The following is a 24,244-nucleotide window of genomic DNA, read 5'->3' as shown; positions in this document are numbered from 1 at the left end:
TAAACTGAATCACTTTGCTGTACAGCAGAAATTAACACAACATTGTAAATCATCTATGCTTCAATAAAATTTTTTAAAAATTAAAAAAATCAGATAGAGGGATAGCTCCGTGGATGGATGGATTGATCAATGGATGGGCGGACAGATGGACAAATGGTGGATCATGGATGAATGGATAGATGGGCACGTGGATGAATAGGATACATAAAAGGAAGTAGAGCATCAAGATTTTCCAGCTAATTATCTGGAAACTGGCTTTGTTATTGATGGGTTTTCAGGAAAGGGAAAAAATTATTTTGGGAAAGAGGTTGAAATGAGTTTGAGGAATTTGAGATCACAGTGAGGTATTCAAATTTTTTAAATGGCCAGTTGTCAGAAACAAAAGGCTTTGTGACTTTGCTGCCACTTGATGCACTTTGGCTTGTGAATGCATTGCTCTAATGATGTTACCTCCGGAATATCTAGGATTCTCAGAAGTGTGACTAACCAAATCAAAATTAATATTACAAAACTTGGGCTGCCCTGGTGGTGCAGCGGTTGAGAGTCCGCCTGCCGATGCAGGGGACACGGGTTCGTGCCCCGGTCCGTGAGGATCCCACATGCCGCGGAGCGGCTGGGCCCGTGAGCCATGGCCGCTGAGCCTGCGCGTCCGGAGCCTGTGCTCCGCAACGGGAGAGGCCACAACAGTGAGAGGCCCGCGTACCGCAAAAAAAAAAAAAAATTACAAAACTTTAAATTTCTATATATTCCCTCTCTGAAGTAGAATTCTTTACTAAGCCTAATAAATATGAAGAATACTGTGCATTGTCTCTAAGCACAGTGTGAAATGTGGAGAAAGCTGTCAAGAAATCCAAACACCCATCTATAATTAGAATCATTCAAACTGACCTTCAGCGGCTTCATATATTTACGGTTCCTTCTTCAGTGTTAGGATGGTACAGCTTTGATCCCCCGATTGTGGTGAGCGGGGCAGAGTCACGGTCAGGGCTGCTCTAACTCCCCTGTCAGGGCTAGCCTTTCCTGAGCTGTGACCATAACATGACCTTCACGTTGCAGACGAGGGCACATTCAGCCATAGGATGGGGAGTCAGAGGATGAAGCAAACCATCCCATCTGGCAAAACGCAATCAGAGGAAGGAGTTTCTTATTCCTCAGTTCCGAATCTCGTTGTTTCCTCATAGTTTTTCCCTCCTCCCTTTTTTTTTTTTTTTTTGCGGTACGCGGGCCTCTCACTGTTGTGGCCTCGCCCATTGCGGAGCACAGGCTCCGGACGCGCAGGCTCCGGACGCGCAGGCTCAGCGGCCGTGGCTCACGGGCCCAGCCGCTCCGCGGCATGTGGGATCTTCACGGACCGGGGCACGAACCCGTGTCCCCTGCATCGGCAGGCGGACTCTCAATCACTGCGCCACCAGGGAAGCCCTTCCCTCCTCCTTTTATTCTCTCCGACCCAAATGAGCCATAGTTGAGACAAAGAGCCAAAGGGGAACAGAGGGTGGCAGTGAAAACGAAGCAAGTGAACTCAAGGAAGGAGAAATGGGGTGGGGGGGCATACCCTTTCTTACCTGGAGTTTCTCGCTCTGGAGCATTCTGTATTCAAGCCTTACATAGTGTGCTGTTCTGTTTTGAGAAGGGAGACCATTCACTTCTATTTACCTTATAGACAAGTTGAGATTAGTAACATGACCTCTGTGTTTGTTTGACATCCTCAGTCATGAGAACCTTTGAAATATCACTCATCAGAATTCTTATCTAGGAATTTTCAGTTTCTGGAAAATTCAGGAAATTTCCGCCTGACACTAGTGTTCAGTCCGGGTAAATTCTATTTGAATATGTGCCCCTTACTCCCTTCTTATAGTCCAGAGGCTTTCAAACTGTTTGTAAATAAAACCCATGAAGACACTTGTTAGAAATGCTCCACCCCATAAAATCTGATGCAGTGGGTCTGAGTTGAGGCCCAGGAATGCTACCGGTTAGCAAGCATCTCCCATGACTCTGATGTAGGTCTTTTGTGGAACACATTTAGGAAAATATCATCAAGAGTCGTATCAGGGTCTCTGAGATTACCTGGGCTTTGTGTGAGGAGCACAGTGGGTGAGAATTTATTTGAGATGAAAGTTTATTTTTTTGTTTGAAAAATAGCATCTCAGCTTGTCCTTACTTTCTTCAAGGAGGCTCATCTCGTAGCTCAGAGAAGTGGTTCTCAGCCCTTGCTTCATGTCAGAATAACCCCGGCAGCTTTTAAAGACTGATGTGTGCTGAACCCCATGCTGAGAGCCTGTGAGGACAGGACCCCTTCACTGGTCTAAGTCCCTAGTAGATTTTCTTGTCTAGCTAGTGTTGAGAATCATGGGGTTTTTTTCTTAGGCTTTAATGTGCATATGATTCACTTGGGGATCATGTTAAAATGCAGATTCTGATTCAGTGAGTCTCAGGTGGCTCTGAAATCCCGCTTTTCTAACGCTCCCTGGTGCCACTGTTGCTGCAGCTGAGACCACACTGATTCTCAAGAGTTTACAGCAATCAGTAGAGAAATACTTTGTTGTTCTTGTTTTTAAATCCTGATTTTTGCCTTTAAACAATTGATTTATTCTGCTCCTCTGTCTCTAGATATAAAGCACTCCCCTCTTCTGTTTTTGAAGCTTAGACTTCAAACTTAAAACGCACACGCACAAAACTTGCTTAGGCTTCTGTTCTTTAAATGACTAGACGATGTCGCCATCTGCTGGCAAGTAAAATGCCTATAGCTTTTTTTTCCTTCAGTGTTTTATGTGTGTTCGGAAATTTTCCAGCGCTTGGCAGGAATATGTTGAGCTGCACACATAGGGACTGCTTTTATGTCCTCTTTTTAAACAAGCCCTCTTCTAAACACATGCTTCAGAATAATTGTCTCTGTTTTTCTAACACTCTTCAGGTAGACATGTACTGGGTGTTCTGCAAAGCTTTAGAGGTTAGTGGCACAGCTATTATTGGTGGGATGTGAATTATTTGAGGGAATAGTCACTAGAATTAGGGGCTATGATAACTTTGAGTGTCTCCTTCTGTGGAAATCAGGTAGTACAGAAAAGAGAAACTTTATTCCCGCGTGGTGCCCTCCCCGGTGTGGAAACCTGAGGGCTTGAGAAATAGGCCCCCTCTCTTACACTTATCGCTGCTTTAACTTCAAAACTTAATATTTTCCTTGGATGCCCGTGACTCATTAACATGTTTGTACCTGAGACTTATGGACTCTTCTCAATGTTTCCTGCTTTCACTCTGCATCTCCTTCACACTCATGAGGGAGAATTCATGAGTCATGAATTTCATCTTTCAGTGACTTAGATTATACATTCATGGTTAGGCAAGTGTCCTTTTTTTATTGAGCTATAGCTGATTAATGATACTATATCAGTTTCAGGTGTACAACATAGTGATTCAGTCTTTTTAGGGGTTATACTCCATTTAAAGTTCTTATAAAATGTTGGCTCTATTCCCTGTAAGCAGTTGTTCTGACCACTGGAATTATTCTGGCCAGCCAGTCCTGAGAGTCGAGGGTCCCGGCCTTGGGTGCTCACGCCGTTCATTGTGAAATCCCAAGGTACAGGTGTGGCATGAGCTGGACCCCTGGATCAGAGTTGCCAGGGAGCTTATCAACAGGTTATAGCGGGGAGGGATGTTCAGCCTGTGGACAGGCTCACACTGACCGAGTTCACACACCACTCATGGACAGGCTTGGCCAGACCAGGGCCGGCCCTTCCTAAGTCAGGCCAGGGAAGGTCAACCCAGGTGGGGAGAAGGAGGAGACAAAGAGAGGAAGTAACTTCCAATCTGAGTCCCCAGACTATTCCATACTGAACAGACAGCCTCAGTGAAGATGTTATTTTCTACGATGCTCAACCTCGGGATAAATCAAAAACATTATTTTATTATTTTTATTTTATTTTTTTATTGAACTATAGTTGATTTACAGTGTTGTATTTCTGCTGTACAACAAAGTGATTTAGTGTGTGTGTGTCAGTGTATTCTTTCCCATTATGGTCTATTACAGGATATTGAATATAGTTCCCTGTGCTACACAGTAGGACTTTGTTGTTTATCTGTTTTATATATAGTAGTGTATATTTGCTAATCCCAAACTATGAATTTATCCCCCTCCCCGTGCTTTCCCCTTTGGTAACCATAAGTTTGTTTTCTACGTCTGTGAGTTTGTTTCTGTTTTGTAAATAAGTTCATTTATATCATATTTTAGATTCCACATGTAAGTGATATCATATGATATTTGTCTTGTTCTGTCTGACTTACTTCACTTGATATGACAATCTCTGGGTCCATCCATGTTGCTGCAAATGGCATTATTTCATTCTTTTTTATGGATGAGTACTATCCCATTGTGTGTGTATGTGTATGTATATATATAAATGTATATATTATATATCTAAAATAATATAAATATATATATATATATATATATAACATCTTTATTCACTTAACTGTCGATGGACACTTAGGTTGTTTCCATGTCTTGGCTATTGTAAATAGTGCTGCAGTGAACATTGGGGTGCATGTATCTTTTTGAATTACAGTCTTCTCTGGATATATGCCCAGGAGTGGGATTGCTGGATCATGTGGTAACTCTATTTTTAGTTTTTTAAGGAATCTCCATACTGTTTTCTATAATGGCTGCACCAGTTGACACTCCCACCAACAGTGTAGGAGGGTTCCCTTTTCTCTACATCCTCTCCAGCGTTTATTATTTGGACATTTTGATGATGGCCATTCAGACCGGTGTGAAGTGATACCTCATTGTGGCTTTGATTTGCATTTCTCTAATAATTAGCGATGTTGGGCATCTTTTTGTGTGCCTATTCCAAAGGCCCCACCTGCTAATACCATCACATTGAGGGTGAATTTTGGAGGAGCAGACATCAGTGTACAGCAGTGGCTAAAACAAGCCACCTAGCCCCTTTGATAGGTCTAGGGCCTAGATGTCTAGCTCCTTAGCCTCTAGTCAGACTGATGTATCAAAATGTAAGTCCATTTCCTCTAATTAAGACATTTCAGTGACTGTCATTTCCTGCGAAACAAAGCCTGAGCTCCACAGCCTACATGACTTAATCTACAGCTCACTTTGGCAGTTTCATCTCCCACCACCCCTGCCTCATGGTCCAAAGACTGAAATGAATATAGTTTTTCCGTGACATGTCTTGCTGTCTCACACGTCTTGTACCTTTACCCTAAAACTTCATCCTCTACTCCATGTAAAAAGAAATGGTTAACTCTACTCATCTTGCGAGACACAGTTCAAATATCATACATAGGAAGCCTTCGTCCAATCCCCATAGTTGGGCTTAAGAGTATCTCCTCCAGCCACTCATACATCTCAGTAGGCATCTTCATCATAGCAGTTACCATCTTTAGTGAACTAATTTATTTTGTGTTGGTCTCCTGAGCTCCTGGGTGTGCACATGGGTACAGAGTAGGAGCCTAATACAGGTTTATTGAATCAATAAGGTATTCTTTTGGGATTGTTTGGGTTAAGAGATTTCTTAACGTCCTCCTCCCACTGTTATTTTCCTCAGGTCTTTCTTATTGTCTGCACAGTTGTTTTCATGAGCTAGATAATGCCTCCATGATATAAACCAAGCCTTGCTTAGTAACATAGAGTACTGAGCCCTACATGAGAGTTACAGTGCTTTGATGACAATTGATGTGCTGCTATTTGAGCTGACCCATTCTTAGTTGATTCTCTATACTCCCCAAATCATTATATTTTTTTAATGAATAGTTCAGAGAACTTCCTTTGGAGAACAAGATCTTCTCTGTCTTGTCCATCTCCTGATCCCCTTACCTAAAACCGTGCCTAGCACATAGTAGGTGAATGGATGAATCCTGTTCGTTTCCCTCTGGAACAATCTACCTATTTTCTGCCCCACTCTGTTCCCTGATACCTGGAGCTGGGAAGAACAATGTTTTATCATTCCATAGGAATACCCAATCTCAAAATATCTTAGAAAATTCTGTGGTCATTGAGGTATTACATCTACAACCATATGTATGAGAACACTCTCCGGAGCGTATTAGAATTGATGTGTAAGCTGTTTTTTTTTCATTTAGAGAAAAATTAAAAAGCTCTTGCACAGAAGTTCAGCTTTTACAAGGCATATAGCATGTGATGACTATGAGAGTATTTGAAACTTGCTAGTGAATTGTGTAAGTGGTGGAGTAGACTTAATCTTGTCAGTGAGAAAGAAATAAGTTACTCTTTTCCTGGTGAATTTAGTACTTGTCAACACATTCAGTTCTAGTCAATAAATTATCTCTATTAAAGCACTGAGTAGCTTATCCTAGAGGTAGCAGCAGAGTAAATAGAACTAACTCAAATGTTTTAGGTCTCTTTCCTTTACCCACCAAGATTGATTTAAGACAATGCAGTATTTTCATTCAGACACTTATCATTTTTGCTAATGAATGTGTTTTAGAAAGATTACTTTTAAAATAAGAAATTATATCATGCCTGAATATAAACTCTGATAGGGCAGCCTTGCATGTTTATGAAAGTCATCCCTGCCCAATTCTAGAGAGCATTATTCCAGTAGGCTGCAACATTAAGAGGCACCTCCTAGAAGCGTGGGGTGCAAAACTTGCCAGCCTTAAAAAATACCCCTTTCTCATAAGGATAAATGTAGAGAATTAGGTGTTTAAACTAACACAAATTGAAAATGAGCAAAACCCAAAATGGTGTGGACATTCAAACCTTTTAGACAAATTTGAAGATTAAAAAAACTCAATGCTTTTTATTTTTATTTTTTGAAAGGTGTTAATTACCTAGTATTGTATGTATAAGAGAAACTGGAATTGAGACGCACACCATAGCCAAAGGTGACAACGAAGGAGTAAATAACATCCACAATTCACATTGCCCTAGGAATCTAAAAGTGAAAAATTAATTTTCTAGCAAGTCAGTTGGAAATTTTTAATAAACCGATTGGTCATTAGAATGACTCTGGTGTTACCTATGAAACATAAAAGACTACTTGAAATAATCCCCAACTGACTTGATACCAAGGCCTGGTGTGGAAAGAAGAGAATGGTTTAGTATTTAGTTATTATTATGTATCTAAATCTATATCTAGATTTTGTAGGAAACAAAGTATGTCATTTGGCGAAACTGAAGGATTAGTTGTAATAATTAAGGGTAGAATGTTATTCCTAAATTTATAGCAAGCACATGATAAAGCAGAACTTTTAAATTATAGGTTTGGATGAAATGTGGAACAAAAGACCTACACTGGCCTCTGTTAACAACTGGCATAGCAATGTGATAATTATAAACTACACTTGAGCCCTCACATGCTCAAGTGTAGTTTAATGAATAGATTAACAAGGAACAAAAAAGAAAGGGACTAACATTTACAAAGGCCCATTTTGTGCCACATACTGTGCTGGATACAAAACTGTTACTGATTCATTTAATTCTCATAATCACCTTGGAAAGTAGACATTGCCCTATTTTACATGCTGAATGTCTGCAAGATTATAAATTCTCACAGTCACCCAGTTAGAACACCCAAGTTAGCTCTGACTCAAATATTGTGCTATTTCTACTGCACTAGGATGACTCTCAAATACAGTGTATAGGTGTACAAACTGAGGAATATTTTCCAGGAAGAGCAATCATGATAGCTAATAAAGGGATGATAGTTATAAGCAACGGATGCTGCCCAACCGATCAAATATTATTTGCTGTGGTTGGTAGTGACCTAAAATGAGGCACCCTACTCAATTTTAAAGCTCTTTTGATACTGCTTAATAAAAAGAAATTCTTCTTTAATTTGATTTTTGCTCAATTCACTTTAAGAAGTGATCTCCAGAACTGCTTTGTATTTGCCATGATATCTCTGTAAATGTCACAATTACTTAAGACACTCCAAAAATGGTTATGAGAGAGAGAAAAAGACACAGATACATACATGGAAACTGAAAAATGTCAAAGTAAGAGTTGATAGCACGAACTAGAGAAATTATATATTTTAAGTATGGGGAGCCTGAGATACTTTTGCTGTGGTTAAAAACATTTATTTCAATAAAGTCATACTTAGCTAATACTGTCCTTATTTCATATTATGCAAAGACAATAATCTGCACAATAAAGTAAAAAGTAATGTTAAATCTCATAAGTTGACTAATAACTTCCCTATGTGGATTTTCACACATTAAATAATGATGGTAAAAGCCAACAGATACTAATCATTAAGCATTTGTTGCATGCCAACCACTTTGATGTTCTCCTCAGACATTATTGCATTTAATCTTTACAACAAGTCTGTGAACTAGGCATTTTTATTCCTGCATTAAAGAGAAGAGAGCTGAACTTAGTGAAATTATAGAACTTGCCCAGAGTTACACAGGTTAGACAGAGCCTAATATAGGCATTCAATCTTCGTATATCGATGGCCAAAGCCCATGATTTTAACTGCTACTCTATACTGTTTGTAATTCAATATTATTTTTTAGAACAGGATTTATTTTTATTCTTTAAATGAGCAGGTAATATTTGGAAATTTCTTCCTGTTATTGTCATTTTTTTTTGTCCTTACAGGGAACCAAGGTCATGCAGATGTTCATGTGGTACCTGAACCCACGGCAAGTCTTTGATCTTTCTCAGGAAGGGCCAAAAGACGCGTAAGTCTGGAAATACCCTCCATGGTTCTTACTATTTTAGGCGAGTGAGAAGGACTTTCTGCTTTGGAGTCAAGCTTTATTATTTGATGACCTCATGAAGTGTTTTTCTGACCGCCTCTCATCTACTTGCTCACCTGCACTGTCCTCCCTTTAAAACTTCATCTGCTGTTTCCCTCTTCACTGGGTTAGTTTCCTTCAACACTTACCCTCTGAGTTGTTAACTCTGAGTGTGTTTGCTGCCTAGACACATGTAACCGTACATTATGAGCAAATCTGAATCGAGAAAGGATCCATCCTTTTTCTACTTATGCATGTACCACTTTGGAGAGGTACATTAATGGGAATGTAAGTGTATCTTTGTGGACAAGGGCCATATCTGTTTATGAATATTTTCATTTATTTGCATTAGAAATTGTATGCATCTGTGCCCATTTGAGAGCTTGATTGATTAATTGATTATACCTATGGATTCCATACCAGAGTGGGAGAGACATTCTAATTCCTGCTCAGTCTTTCATCTGAGCCTCTCAGAAATTTCATTCTCTGTTTTTTGTTCGAAGTGGTGAAAAATAAAGTCTCTCTGTAGATGACATGTGTCCTATATCTTCCCTTTCGTGGAGGGGTACATGGTGGGAAGGAGCAGGGACATTTCTGCTGTTGTCTGGTTCCCTTTTTAAAATCCACCTAATAAGGTAGTTCAGATGTCATCTGGTAAACATTAGAGCTAAAGAGATACTAATTATTTTTATAACTACTTATAAATAAGTAATAATATCAGAGGCAAAGAAACACAAGCTCAGATAATTTCTAGAAAATAATATTCCTGTATGAAATAGATAAATTACGTATTTTAAGCCTACGAGAGAACATTAATTATGAAAATTAATTTCTGTTGTCATTCTCTTAATCTGTGAACTTCCTTGCCACTAGAGTTTGCTATATAAGACTTCTGTATTTTTTTCTGCATTCAGATGTATTAAGGCAAATCTGCTTTTGCCCTTTTACATTTACTTTTGCCCTTTCACATTTACTTTTCTTAAGATTTTATCATTTTTAGTTAGACTTTAGGTAGATACTTCATAGATAACCATAAAGAACATGGCAGGACAGGAACTATTTTCAGAAAAAAATATGATTTGATTTAAATAGGTGATGTTTTCTGGAATAGAGCCATTGAAATTGTCACCTAAGCAAACATTTCAGCGGGGGCAGTATCATTGCATTTTCTGAAGACAACAGGAAAGATCTAATTTCAAGCAGACAAATTCAAAATAAAGAAAATTCAGTAAATCTTCTCTTTTGGGGCTGAGGAGTATAAATGGGGGTTTGAGCGTCAGCGGGTGAGTTGAGAGGGAGATGGAATTGTGGGTGCGAATGCTAGTGGGGTGTCCTTCCTATCTCTCTAAAGAAGGTTTTCTAGGGGTAAGAGTGGGAAGTGTAGATTTGAAAAATAAATAGGTCTGGGAAAAGCTAATCAGATTTGATGTTCTTTGAGAAAGGATGGAGAAGAATGGAAAGAAAAAGAAGGAATTTGACACTAGTGAAGAAAATAATGTGCGTTGACACATTAATAGGAATTATGGGAAATAAAACACTAGGACACCCTAAAACCCCATTCCAGTGACGTTTGCTGCCAGCCCCTAATCTGATTGTTGGAACCAGTACTTGGTGACTACTCGGGTGACTAGTTTTGAAGGTATTACCATTCTCGCGGTTATGCATTTTCTCCAGTGGGCACCCTCCACGCCCCCCTTCGTTTTGGTGTGTTTTGGGATCATGCTCTCTGCTATGGCCAGTGATATGCTCTTTTATTTACTTTTCCTTCTGTATCCTTTACAGGCTTGAATTATATAGGAAAGTACCAAATCTGCGGATTCTGGCCTGTGGTGGGGATGGAACGGTAGGTCCTTGAAAGAGAATCTAGTTCTTTCCCTTGTTTCTTCCATTTGTCTTTTGTTTTCCTTAAGACATTTCTCTTTCTTCGTTCCCACCTCACAGTCTTTCCAATCCCCTCAAACCTCTGTCTCTCATGTGAATCCAATCCCCTAAGGGTTAGGAGGGACTTTGTTATTGCCCTCAAGGATTCATACTTGATCTTTCTAAATTAGATTTCCCTCTCCCCGCTAGGCTATATCCTTTCCTGTTCCACAAAGTAAGGATGTGGTCACATCACTAGAATGAGGATTGTAGATGACTAAATTATTTTTAAAACAGAAACGGACCTATTTCCATATATTCTTAATAACTGGTCACAACTATGGAGACGTATGCGTACACAATTGAATTATGGCTTTTTATTTCTTTTTTTTTTTTACTGGTGGAAATAAAACTTAGAATATTGGCTAACATTGGTTTGCATAAAGATCATAACTGGTTCCCTTTGTAGTCATTTTTGGAGAAAAGATGGAGTTGGGCTGAAGTTTAATATCACTGGTGTATATTCCCCAGTTTGTCTCATCTGTTTCTCAATTTGCCCTCTACTTAGGTTGCTATATTTAGCAAAGGCAAATAATTGAGAATCGTGACATTTAGATTTTGCTGTCCAGTGTCTTTTCTTCTGTATTTGGAGTCTGATCTCATAGGATTTTATTATGAACTATCTTTGGCTTTTCTCTAATCTTCCTAATTAGAATGTTTTATTCTCAAAGGCAGCAACGGAATCTTCTAATTTTATCTCTCACAGCACGTGAACACTTAATGCAGCACTGGATACACATTATATACTAACAAACACAACCAGAAAAAAATAAAACAGTGATTGCACTGGTCCTTTAAGATTTTCTGCAGAGAGGAAAACATTTTTCAGTTGGGAAAGTAATGTTTACTATTCTTGGAGACTCTAATACACAAGATTAGCTTATAAAATTCATTATCGGGCTTCCCTGGTGGCGCAGTGGTTGAGAGTCCGCCTGCCGATGCAGGGGACACACGGGTTCGTGCCCCGGTCCGGGAAGATCCCGCATGCCGCGGAGCGGCTGGGCCCGTGAGCCATGGCCGCTGAGCCTGCGCGTCCGGAGCCTGTGTTCCGCAACGGGAGAGGCCACAGCAGTGAGAGGTCCGCGTACCGAAAAAAAAAAAAAAAATCCATTATAAAGTCTTAAAGAAGCCAAACCTATTTCACTTTGTTTAACCCAGTGTTTTCCAAAATTATTTGACTATGGGGATATGCCTGGTGTCCTGAATTCAGAGTCCTTCCTCTTTCTTGACTTAAGTGATTGTTACCTCAAATCCACATCGGTTGCCTGTTCCCTCTCCATATCTTGGGCTTCATCCTGGCTTGGCAGTTCCACCTTCCAAACCTCCCCATTATCCACTGCACCTCCCATCACCTCTCTCTGCCTCACTGCTTTCTTCTTCCTTTCCTCCACTTAGCAGATATGTGAAGTTCTAAGTTATGTGGTATTGAGGTATTCTCTGCAGTTAGGAAAGTGTTTGGAAACATGGGAATTCAAAGCATAAAGGACAAAGAAGAGAGCCAAGTCCAGACACTTGTGAAACATTTATAATTAGGAGTCAGAGCTGAATTTCAAAAGGCAAGTGGAAAGATGGAAGCAGAAGAACCACCAGTAGTCTATTCTGTTGAGAAAAAAAATAAATAAATAACCCAAAAGGAGTTTCAAGACAGAGGCAGTGATTACATTCTTAAGAAGAGACAGGAATTACTGTGGATTTGGAGACTAGGAAGTAACTGCTGGTTTTCAAGAAATAGTTTCAAGAGAGTGTCTGGGACAAAACCCAGAATGAGAAAGACTTGGTACCTCCCTATTGGGTCCTAATGACCAGAGCAAATCACAGTGTTGAATTTCTATACTCTCTGGTGCCATTAATGTCACTACTTGACACGCAGACTACCTTGTTCCCCAGCTTTTCTAGCATCTCTTCTTTAAATAGACCATATTAACGGGTATTCCACAAGGCTAAATGTAACTTTTCATTTATATTATAGGCACTTTTTCTTTTTTGGTACCTTATCTGTGATCCTAACTTCAATTTTCACATCCTTCTACATAACTCACAACTGCACTAGACGTTTATACGTGGGTCCTTTACAACAGCCATGAAAAGTAGTGTATTTCCCCTAGAACTGATGCATACTTTTGAACTAGTTATTTTTGTCAGTGGTAACCTCTGTAGTCCTATCATGCAGAATCAAAACTTTGCATATCTTTTTTTTTTTTTTTTTTTTTTTTGCGGTACACGGGCCTCTCACTGTTGTGGCCTCTCCCGTTGCGGAGCACAGGCTCCAGAGGCGCAGGCTCAGCGGCCATGGCTCACGGGCCCAGCCGCTCCACGGCACGTGGGATCTTCGTGGACCGGGGCACGAACCCATGTTCCTGCATCGGCAGGCGGACTCTCAACCACTGCGCCACCAGGGAAGCCCAAAACTTTGCATATTTTATACCTTATGTAAAACCAGGTTTTATTTTATTTTACCTTGTTAGATGTTTTGTAAAAGATATATGGGGTTTATGAAATGTTTATCAAGGTACGTGATTGACATTTTTATCAGTTTCGAATATGAAACTTTAAATTTTGAGTGTTTATATAAAGCAGAGGCATCCTGATGGATGCATGAAGAAAAGCTGTTGGCTGGAGGCAAGTGAAGTGTCGGGTATATATTTGACATAAGGTGCTCACCCTTTATTTAGTGAGTGTATCTGTCACTCTAGAGGCAGTCAGAATTCTGTCAGTGACAAGGTTCCAGGAGAAATCAGATATGGAATATTTTTGATGGGTTAGGATGAGGATATGTTAACCCTCAATCAATCACATTAGTGTGTGTACAAGGTCTTATTAAATATATAGACATGTTGCATTAATATGGAGAAAAGTTATTCGGCTTCAGTATGCGTTACTTGAATTTTATCCTGGTAAAAAGTGCAAGGAGGCAGATACTGCAGTTGGAGGAGGAAGAGGTGCTTTGGAAGGTTCCTTAACTTCCGAGACATTCTAAATCTGAAAAGGGATACGTTTGGATCCCTAAGGGTCTTCACAGCTGTAGCGTTACGTTAGTATAGACCATTGCTGTTCAAGAGAACTATAATGCAAGCTGCATTTTTACATTTTAAGTTTTCTAGAAGGCACTTAAAACTAAGAAGAAGCAGGTTAAATTAATTTTATAATATATTTTATTTAACCCACTATATCCAAGATATTATCATTTCAACATGCAATCAGTATAAAGTCATTAGTGGGATGTTTTATGCTCAGTTTGGACTGTCTTCAGAATCTAGCATATATTTTAAATTTACAGCACCTCCAGTTGAGATCAGCCATGTTCAAGCAGTCCGTCACCACACAAGGCCAGTGACGGCTGCAGAGGAAGGTGGCCCAGGTGTGGTCTCTTTGTAGGTGGTTTGCATAATCCTGAGGTTGTCACGTAGTTGCAGGTTTCGAATGGGCTGGTCCCATCTTTGATCTCTAGGGTGAGAGAAAACTAACTCAGAATGATCTCAAACCTTCATGTTTTTAAACTAGAAACAGTCTCTCTTTGGTCATGGGGTAAATTTGTATTCTGTCCTCTCCTCGGCCACATCTCCACCCAGCCAGTTCCCCGTGGCTGCCACCTTGGTTAAATGTCGAGGAGTGCGTGAACTGAGACAGTAGGGTCACAGGTCCCTTCTCCTCATTATGGATCCTTAAGGTGAAACATGATCCCTCCTTACCTGCCCTTGGCCTTGATGAACTGGGCTGGATCCAAAGGTCCACCCTTAACCCTGTTAACGTCTTGCCAAAGGGCTGGGATTAAATGGACTTGAGCCACACTCTTTTTTTTTTTTTTTTTTTGGCGGTACGCGGGCCTCTCGCTGTTGTGGCCTCTCCCGTTGCGGAGCACAGGCTCCGGACGCGCAGGCCCAGCGGCCATGGCTCACGGGCCCAGCCGCTCCGCGGCATGTGGGATCTTCCCGGACCGGGGCACGAACCCACGTCCCCTGCATCGGCAGGCGGACTCTCAACCTCTGCGCCACCAGGGAAGCCCGAGCCACACACTTTATGCTTATTTCTGATTCCGCTGGCTTCCCTAGATGAGGATACATCCTACACAGTAGGCGCCCCCATGCCCCGGCTCACTACAGCCGGAGCAGGGAAGAAAGGATTATTCCCCTTTCATTGACGGGGCCAGCAGATGGTTCCACAGGCCTCTTCTCCCTCAGCACCCCGACGTCCCAGCCTCTCTTGAAGAAGAGCTTGGTGCACCCCCAGCTGTCCTCTTGCCGATGAGAGGACGGATATAGCCTGAATCTACCTTCTGTTTCAAAAAAGCTCATACCTTGACTATTATCTCGATTTTAAACATTTCTTTTAACACAGAGTGACTTTGTAAACTATTGAGTGCAAATATGAAAATATCGAAAGGAAGAATCATTGTGTACATGTAAGAAAGGGAACCCAGTTGTCAAATGCTGCGTTTTGATGATCTTTCTGGGTGCAGAAACGTTGCCCTCGTTCTCCTGCGATTTCTCCGTGTGGGTATCCCTCACTTTTCTGCCTGCAGATGATATGAGGAAAGGCAACTGTGCATCTGCTTCGTTCAGAGAAAATGTCAATTCACGGCCCTCTCCACCCCTCAGCCAACGCTAATGTTAGCATATTGCCGAATGAAAACGTTGTTCCACGTGCACTTGGGAAATATTCAGTGATGGTTACAGCTGAACAGGGCCAGGGGGTGGCAGCATCAGGCAGCTGCTGCGGCTGCAGGTCTGGCTGGGCAGCTCTGCTCAGGGCCGAAGCCCAGCACCCTGGTGTTCTAGCCCCGTCAGCCCTGCATTTCCTAACACAAAGGCAGAAAGGAACTCTGCCACCTGGAAGATGGTCTTGCCCAATCCAGAGAGTTTTCTTCAGTTGTGATGGGAAAGATGCAAAGCCGTGTGTGTTGCAATTAATGAAGTTTAATTGAAGGGGTGCTGGTCAAGCTGGTGGAGGGGATTTGGGGTAATGCGAAAGCCCCAGCAAACACAGTCGCTGCCCACGAACCTGCAGTCTGGACTTCCAGCAGGAGCACGGTCCTGGGAAAGGAGGGCCTCCGATAACAGCTTTGGACCTTAAGACTTTTGCATAGTTTTGCTTTCGTAGGGGCAAGTACACGGATTATTACTCAAGATCTTTTATGTCTCCTGCTGTAGTAGGTGTATTTGTTCCATATTCTCTTCCTCCCTCCCTCCCTCCTCCCTCCCTCTCCCGCCTTCCTTTTCTTTTTTTCCTCTTCTTACTGGTTACTAGTCAGACACTATTTTAAACCAGAAGCCCAAGCAGGCTACTTTCCCTTCCTTCCTTCCTTCCTCACTCTCTCCCTCCCTCTCTCCCTCCCTCCCTCTTTTTATGCTGCAGTGCAGCTTGGCTTTTACTGTTTGTGATAGTCTGTGAAAGAGAGATTTTTGTGACTTGATGGCAGTCAAAGGTGGGAGTGATTTGTGAACTTTGAGACTCAACTTTTCTTTAAGTGGAGAGACGGGAAGAGGACATTTTGCTTCTAGGAAACTGGACCTTTATGGATGAAGTAAAGAAAGAGGAAGAAAAATATATCTTAATCATAGCAGTTAATGTTAATTTAGCATTTCCTATTTGTCAGGCACATGCTAAGCAATGTCTCCATGTTATTTAGTTGGTAAAATAGCCCAATGAGGCAGGTACTGTTATCCCTTTTTACATAGGAGGGAACTTAGATTAAGTGACTTACTGGCTCCATGAGTTTCGGTAGGTGATGGAGCCAGGCTTCAGACACAGCTGGGCTCCTCCCAGCTCTGTGCCTTCCCTGCACGCCTACGTTATGTTGCCTTCTGAGGAAGCTGGTTGTTGGGTAGTGACGATGTAGCTCTTGGATGAGAACACCTGTTCAGGGGTGTTGTGCAAAGGAGAGATACGGGCCCACTTCAGCCAAAGAACTGTTAGCCTAACATGGATTGTACATGAGGGAATTTCAAGACAAGAAAAAGAAATCTCTGCTGTGAAAGGCAGGAGACGTTTGATGACTCCAAGCTTTGTGTAATGATGAAATACTAAGATTATCTGCTTGTATTCAGGGGAAATTAAATAGTTGATTAACTGGCTATTGGAAAAAGAAGATAGAATCTATTTATGCATTTTTTTTTAAAGCAAATCAGTTGAGAAGAAAGGGGAAATCAAAGGGTCCCGGGGGCTCATGGCATTTTGGGTGGAACCACACCACAGTTTCATGTGGATTCTTGGCAACCTTCTCAGAAAACAAAAACAAAAACAAAAACAGGAACAGCTCTTAAGGTTTGAATGAGGACAGTTATACTGATCAAAGGACTATTAGAAGACACCTTATCAATTCGTGGAAGGTATGGGACACTTATTTCAAAGTTATTTGAAAATTATTTGTGTTTCATGGGCTGTGAATTATTCCTCTAACCTTCCCATCCATCTTACTATTAGCGTTCTTCCTGGGACTTAGAATTTCTCTCTGCAGGCTCGTGTTCAGAGGAAGTTGTTTTGCTGAGTTTGATTTTTCCTTTTTCTTTTTCTTTTTTTTTAACATCTTTATTGGAGTATAATTGCTTTACAATGGTGTGTTACTTTCTGCTTTATAACAAAGTGAATCAGCTATGCATATACATATATCCCCATATCTCCTCCCTCTTGCGTCTCCCTCCCACCCTCCCTATCCCAACCCTCTAGGTGGTCACAACGCACTGAGCTGATCTCCCTGTGCTATGCGGCTGCTTCCCACTAGCTATCTATTTTACATTTGGTAGTGTATATATGTCCATGCCACTCTCTCACTTCATCCCAGCTTACCCTTCCCCCTTCCTGTGTCCTGAAGTCCATTCTCTACATCTGCGTCTTTATTCCTGTCTTGCCCCAGAACCTTTCTTTTTTTTTAGATTCCATATATATGTGTTAGGTTACGGTATTTATTTGTCTCTTTCTGACTTACTTCACTCTGTATGACAGACTCTAGGTCCATCCACCTCACTACAAATAACTCAATTTCATTTCTTTTTATGGCTGAGTAATATTCCATTGTATATATGTGCCACATCATCTTTATCCATTCATCCGATGATGGACACCTAGGTTGTTTCCATCTCCGGACTATTGTAAATAGAGCTGCAATGAACATCTTGGTACATGATTCTTCTTGAATTATGGTTTTCTCAGGGTATATGCCTAGTAGTGGGATTGCTGGGTCGTATGGTAGTTCTATTTTTATGATTTTTCCTTTTTCTTTCTCTGCCTCCTTTTACTAATCCTTTCTAGTAGTTTGAATGGTTTCAGGATCCTGAGAGTAGAGTCGGGTTTTCTTTAAGTGGCTAAGGGTCCCATCCTGCAGCCATGTCAGGGGTGTTTCAGGTGTGTCATTGAGCTCGTGGGAATTTGGACACACTGTTAGAGGCTATGTGCCTTGAGCCTTAAGGCATTGCAACTTTCTATGGGTTATGGCCTCAGGCAGTGATCCCTCACCCTCTCGGCCTCTTTTCTGCTGGCCAGTGGGGAGCCTGGTTCATACACAGCCTCCTACCAGCCATGGGTGAACTTTTATTCCCCCTAATCAGACAGAAGCCAAACTCCTGGTTTCCTCTGCTTGCCATTTTGTGCTTCACTTGTTTCTGGCCCATGAAGACTTGTTTTCCCTCCCATGTTTGTGTCTAGAGTGAAATGGGGTGTTGAAAGTGTGAGCTCATAGCATTATCTTTACTCAGAAAAGATAGACCTATTTCAAATAAACATAACAAAAATCTACCTAAAGGTAAATGGACTGACCTGTGAGTATAAATCATAAAGGGAGGTCTGCATGATCACCTCTCAGAAGTTTTAAAGAGACTGCCTTCTTTTCCCTGGTCTGTATGGGATATTGAATTGGTTTCTAGAAAGTTCCGCCGCATTTCTGAGAGACTCTGTTTCTACTCAGGGCTGTTTACAGCTGCAGCCAGTGATCCCAGTTTGTTGGGATTTCTGAGTTTTCACATCCTTTTTAATGACTTTTAAATCCCCTTCTTGTAGTTTATTAGAGGTATCTGCTTTTACTGTGTCTAGTTTGTGCTTTCAGCAGCTCAGGAGCCATATCTAACATAGTCATCAGAACCACTTTAGCATCTGGCATTTTTTTCCTTTACTTGAGTTAGTGAGGTTAGTGAGTATCGTGTGTAAGGGAAGAGCTAAATAAGTGCTGGCTGGAAATCTAAGGACTCGTCTAGGAGCAAATCGCCCAGTTTGGGGGAAAGGGGGCGGATCTTGGACACCAGTGTAGATCTGGATTTTTAGTTTTACCACTTTGGATGAACACAGTGGTATCCCTTTCTAGAACGTAAAGACAGTTTTAGATTTCTTGCCAGATGGGCAAGTTTGACATCCTGGGAAGTACTCATCTTGGAAGAGAAAGGATTTTAGATGCAAGTCAACAGACCTGGCGTGACTCCGACTCTGCCACTTTTGATTATTTTGTCTTGAGCAAATAACATGACCTCTGTGTACCTCAGTTAATAAATCTGCAAATTAGCTGAATTTGACTAAGCAATTTCCAAGGTTTCCCCAGTGTTCCACAGGTTCCCAAGGTACATGCCATGGTCTCAGGGATGTTCAGGCCACATCTAGAGCTGGGTTTAGTTCTTTACTGAAAGGTCCCCTGCACCAGAGTGGCTAAGAGGTTGGCCTTTGGTGTGTGGCAAGCCTAGCTTTGAATGTCAGCTCTACCTCACCCATGATTAAGGAGGTCACTAAACCTTCCAAGTCTTGGTTTCCTTATCTACACAATGAAGACAAAAATTGTATCTATTGTAGAGAGTTGTTTTGAAGCTTAATAAGATAATTCAGTAGAAAAATTTGCTCGGGGACTAGCACATAGAAAGCAATCAGTATGTCTCTCTTTTTGTTAATTGTAAACTCCTTGAGAGCAGGCATTCTGCCTTACCTATCTTAGTGTAGTTCATTTACCTTTTTATTTCAATTACTTAGTTCCATGTTTTATATGCAGTAGTGTTCAATAAATGTACTATTAAAGTACAATTTTTTAAAAATTTTAAAAAATAATTATACAAATTTAGAATGAATACATGTCAAAAATTTATTTAGCGCTTTTTTTTCTTTTTTTTAAGATGTTGGAGGTAGGAGTTTATTAATTAATTAATTTTTGCTGTGTTGCGTCTTCATTTCTGTGTGAAGGCTTTCTCTAGTTGTGGCAAGCGGGGGCCGCTCTTCATCACAGTACGCAGGCCTCTCACTATCGCGGCCTCTCTCGTTGCGGAGCACAGGCTCCAGACCTGCAGGCTCAGTAGTTGTGGCTCACGGGCCTAGTTGCTCCACGGCATGGGGGATCCTCCCAGACCAGGATTCGAACCCATGTCCCCTGCATTAGCAGGCAGATTCTCAACCACTGCGCCATCAGTGAAGCCCTATTTAGCTTTTTAATAAAGGAATCAGCAAAATAATACAAGAAGAGGAAAATGATTATGTAGTTTAAACCAAAATAATTTTTCTAAATTTGAGACAAAATTAGTTTATGCCCTTATGGGGGAATAGAACCATAACCTTTAAAGTGATCTCTTCTTGACATTTGTATCTCTGCAGGACAGAAATCCTCAAGTTAACCTACAGTCGTAAAGTTCTTAGATAAGCCTGTGACACTACTCTAGAATGACATTGTGAGGATATGCAAGTTTCTTTTTGGTATTTCCAAGTTTGGGGTAATTTTTCTAAATAGTTATAATAAGACTAAACCCAAAGTATTATTTATCTTAGAAAAAGATTAAGCAGGAATATGATTCTAGTATATAAGTATCTGTTTTCTGCCTAAACTTATAATAAGTACTAAGTTCATCCATAATTATGTTTTCGTAATGTTTCATTAAGGGGAATGTAGGGATATTTAGGAAAGCATGACTAATTTCTAAGATAACATAGAGAGTAACCATTTAATAAGTGCTTACATGGGCCATGCACCATAATGAGGGTTTTATATACATTGTAGTTTAATCTATAAACAATCTTGTGAGGTAAGCATTATCTCCATTTTGAAAATCAGATAAATGAGTCTGTGAGGTTAAATAACTTAATCAAGATTACAAAGCCAATATGAGCCAGAATTGAGATTTAATATGATTCTGAGTCTTAGATTTCCTGCAGCGCCCTATGTATATACCTCCCTAAATTGTAAACTCTCCTGAATTTTAAAGTACATCTCTAGTTAACATATAGATGAATGGGTCTAGTTTTGCTTTTATGATACAGCATATACAAAATGGTTATTTTTCCTATAAGAGACTTGCCATTTTGAAACTGCTTGAGATAAGTGGTCTTTCAGTTCCCTGGTCACTGGATTAAAACATGCATGTTTTAAAGAAAAGTAGAACTATTCTATTTGCTCCTTTTAAAGGCTCCTGTTCTCAGGTTGTCGTCTTTGTAACTTATCTATCTTTCTTATATCTCTTCTGGTCCCCAAAATGTCTGTAGGTGGGCTGGATCCTTTCCATTCTGGATGAACTGCAGCTGAGCCCTCAGCCTCCGGTTGGGGTCCTTCCTCTGGGGACTGGGAACGACCTGGCTCGAACTCTCAACTGGGGAGGGGTAAGAACTGCCCTCAGGGGCTGCCCATGTCATCCAGCAACAGATCCCCAAACCCACAGTTGCTCAAGTGGAAAGGGCATATGCTACTCTTGTTCAAGGAACAAGTTAGTGTTGAGAATCAAGGTCCCCCACGAGCCATGGTTTTATCTGGTGACTTCTTCAATTTAAACTTATAGTCAGCTAGAGAGGAAGGGAACATTTTATATTAAAAAAAAAAAAATGGGGGTTAGTACACAGGCCTGGGGCTTTTTGAGGTACCCACTAAAGACAGAGGGTGGGAGACTTGAATTGCTCCTGACCCCCAGTCCTCTCCAGAAGAGTGAGTCTGGTTCAGATTTACAATCCTTACTTGGAAGAGTTATGGCTTTATTTGAGCATTTAGATTTCTGGTCAGTGTCGTCATGATTTTATACAGGTTATACAGGTAACCAACTGTCCTTTTCAGCATGGAGCCAATTCAGGAAAGCTTGTTGAAAGTAGTTTACCTGTCACTAACCAGCCATTTTATCATCATCATCATCATCATTATTTTTATAGTACTAAGAAAATAAGAAAGCACAATATGCTAACATATGCTGCCCCACCAGCTTTTTAACTGCTCATATGAGACCATTGCCTGGGCTGAGCTCCATGAAAATTATCTTCAGATAGTAGCAGATGTTAATCTGGCTTTTGGGTGCATTCACCTCCCATAGGTGGTAATTATGTCCAGATATTAGCAGATATTTATTTGGCCTTGGATGAATTAACCTCCCATTGGTCTTTTTTTTTTTTAAGTAAGCATAGTATAAATAATAAATATATTTACATGAAGCAGCTAAATGTATTATTGGTATTAATTCCTCTTATCCAAATCAGTGACTTGACTGTCCTTAATAATCGTGCTATCAGTAATGTGTGCTCAAGGAATAAGTAGCTAGCTCCCTAGCAGGGCTATTCCTCAGTCAGACTTGCCCTAGGTCCTGGAAGGAATGGTGTCCTAGTACAAGGTCAGGGAGAAGTGAGTGAAATGGAACGTCAGGGGAAGAAATTGTCTAGCCGATGTCACCTTGATTCTTTGCCCATTTTCCCACATACACTTGTTCTGTGTATCCTCCAAATTCCTCTAGTAGGAGGCCTGGGGCGACCTGTTTTCACTTTGATAAAAACAGCCATCCAGCATGGATCTCAAAAGCCCGCCGGTGGCTGTTGGTTCTTGGTGCTGGCAAAAGTCATTCCTCAGCTCAAACCAGCTAGAGTTAGTATTTCTGTGCACATTACCCATGCCTATTGTCTTAAATTCTAAGTACCTCGAGGAAAACAGTTTACTCTCCCAGCCTTGCTAATTGCAAAATAAACAGCCGTGGAACAAGGGCTCTGCCTTGCATGAAATACCTTTGGCTGTACTGTTCCCTACTCCAGCAGCAATGTGTGTGCTCTTTGATTCCTTAGGGCTACACTGATGAACCTGTTTCTAAGATCCTTTGCCAAGTAGAAGATGGGACAATTGTGCAGCTAGATCGCTGGAACCTCCATGTGGAAAGAAACCCAGACTTGCCTCCAGAAGAACTTGAAGATGGAGTGTGTAAGGTTAGAGAGTTCTTCCTTCAGCAGAAAGCTAACCCTGGAGTATCTGCCTGAGTCACAGGAAATACGTTCCTGGCTGGAGGGTCATGTGCTGATTCCTTCCTATGAGATGACAGGACGGTGTTTGAGTTGACGGCTACTAGGGCTATGAGTATTAACACTTCCTGATGATTCTGCCCCGTAGACTTCTAAAGACCAAGATGTCCTACCTACTTCCATAGCGCAGGGAGCTGTTCTCTGTTCTCAAATTCCACACCAGAAAGAAATATATCAGTTTTCTAATCTTTCAAATTCATTGCAAACTCTTAACCTATGAGACGTTTTAAAAAATCGTATGATCTGAAGCATTAGGCACAGGGTCTTTCAAAAGAAAGATAAATGCCTGAGATTTCTGGTCTGATAGCAAATATTTCAATTTCATCACTTGATTGGGACATCAAGATGCCTAAATAAATGTTTGACTTAGTGTCTTTCCTTCAGTGATTGAACTTGTATCTCAACCCAAGACAAACCAAGGGACATAATTGTAAAAATGCTACTATAGAGCTTCAGGGGAACATTTGGCTTTAAGTTCTGGCCTCAATCTCAGATAAATTTGATAGGTTTCTGAGTAGACACTTGCTTTCTATTACTTTCCACTTTTCTTCTATAACAGTGTTTTCAAATTTTTGTTGTGTAAGAATCTCCAAGTGTGCCTATAAAATGCAGATTACAAGGTCTTATTCCCAGTGATTCTGATTAAGTAGATGCAGGGTGTGAAGGCCCAGGCATCTGTACTTAAACAGCATCCCTGCTATATTGGATTGTGCCATTGATTGAGGCCAAGATTTCATGGTGGTTTCAGCCTTAAAATCCGATATCATTTTAGACCAAATCAATGCACCTTTATTGATTAGTACTGTGATCCTGACCAATTGTGATAGATGCTCAAGTTACTTATTTGGCTAAAATTCGTTAAAACAGGTTTTGTCTTACCTTCATGGTTTTTTCACCTAAATTATGATCCAGAAACTATAAGGTTTTTAGTAGATATCATGGTTGCTCAGTTGATCTTGAGCTCATAACGTCACAATGTTGTTTAAACAAGTGTCATCTTGGGATACAATACTTCTTCCTAATGTATTTGACTTACAGAAATGGGATAGAAAACAGCTAAAGTACAAAGAATTGTACCATAAGGAAATGTTATGGACCTATCCCCACTCAACTTGGAATGGTTAGAACCTCAATAGCAATCTATATTTAATTCTCTTCCCAATAGCTTAAGAAATGGAAAGACTTCTTGGTGCAGCCTGGGAACATTAATCCAGATAATTAAAGCGTTTTGAAAGTGGATTTTTGAGGAGATGTGTAGGAAATCAGGGCAATTTTTCCTGGAAAATATGAATAAGAACTTAATAACAGACTAAACTGTGATGTTATTTAGGGGATGGTGACCAGATGTTCTCTTAAGTTATCAGTGGATGCTAAGACATGGGTTAGAATTGTAGCCAAA

General features: G+C 40.7%; 1 protein-coding gene across 1 annotated transcript in view; it reads left to right on the top strand.

Moving 5' to 3' along the window:
* Positions 1-24,244, top strand: part of DGKI (diacylglycerol kinase iota) — a 467,563-nt gene that overhangs the window by 253,656 nt on the left and 189,663 nt on the right. Inside the window, 4 exon segments of the mRNA XM_007466658.1 lie at positions 8,576-8,658; positions 10,498-10,558; positions 21,070-21,183; positions 22,615-22,752. Coding sequence (XP_007466720.1) covers positions 8,576-8,658; positions 10,498-10,558; positions 21,070-21,183; positions 22,615-22,752 — 396 coding nt within the window.

The sequence above is a fragment of the Lipotes vexillifer genome, unplaced genomic scaffold (genome assembly GCF_000442215.2).
Source record: "Lipotes vexillifer unplaced genomic scaffold, Lipotes_vexillifer_v1.1 scaffold71, whole genome shotgun sequence".
In the NCBI taxonomy this organism is placed as follows: Eukaryota; Metazoa; Chordata; class Mammalia; order Artiodactyla; family Lipotidae; genus Lipotes; species Lipotes vexillifer.
Note: the sequence above shows the minus strand (reverse complement) of the source record. Positions and strands in the feature narration are given on the sequence as shown.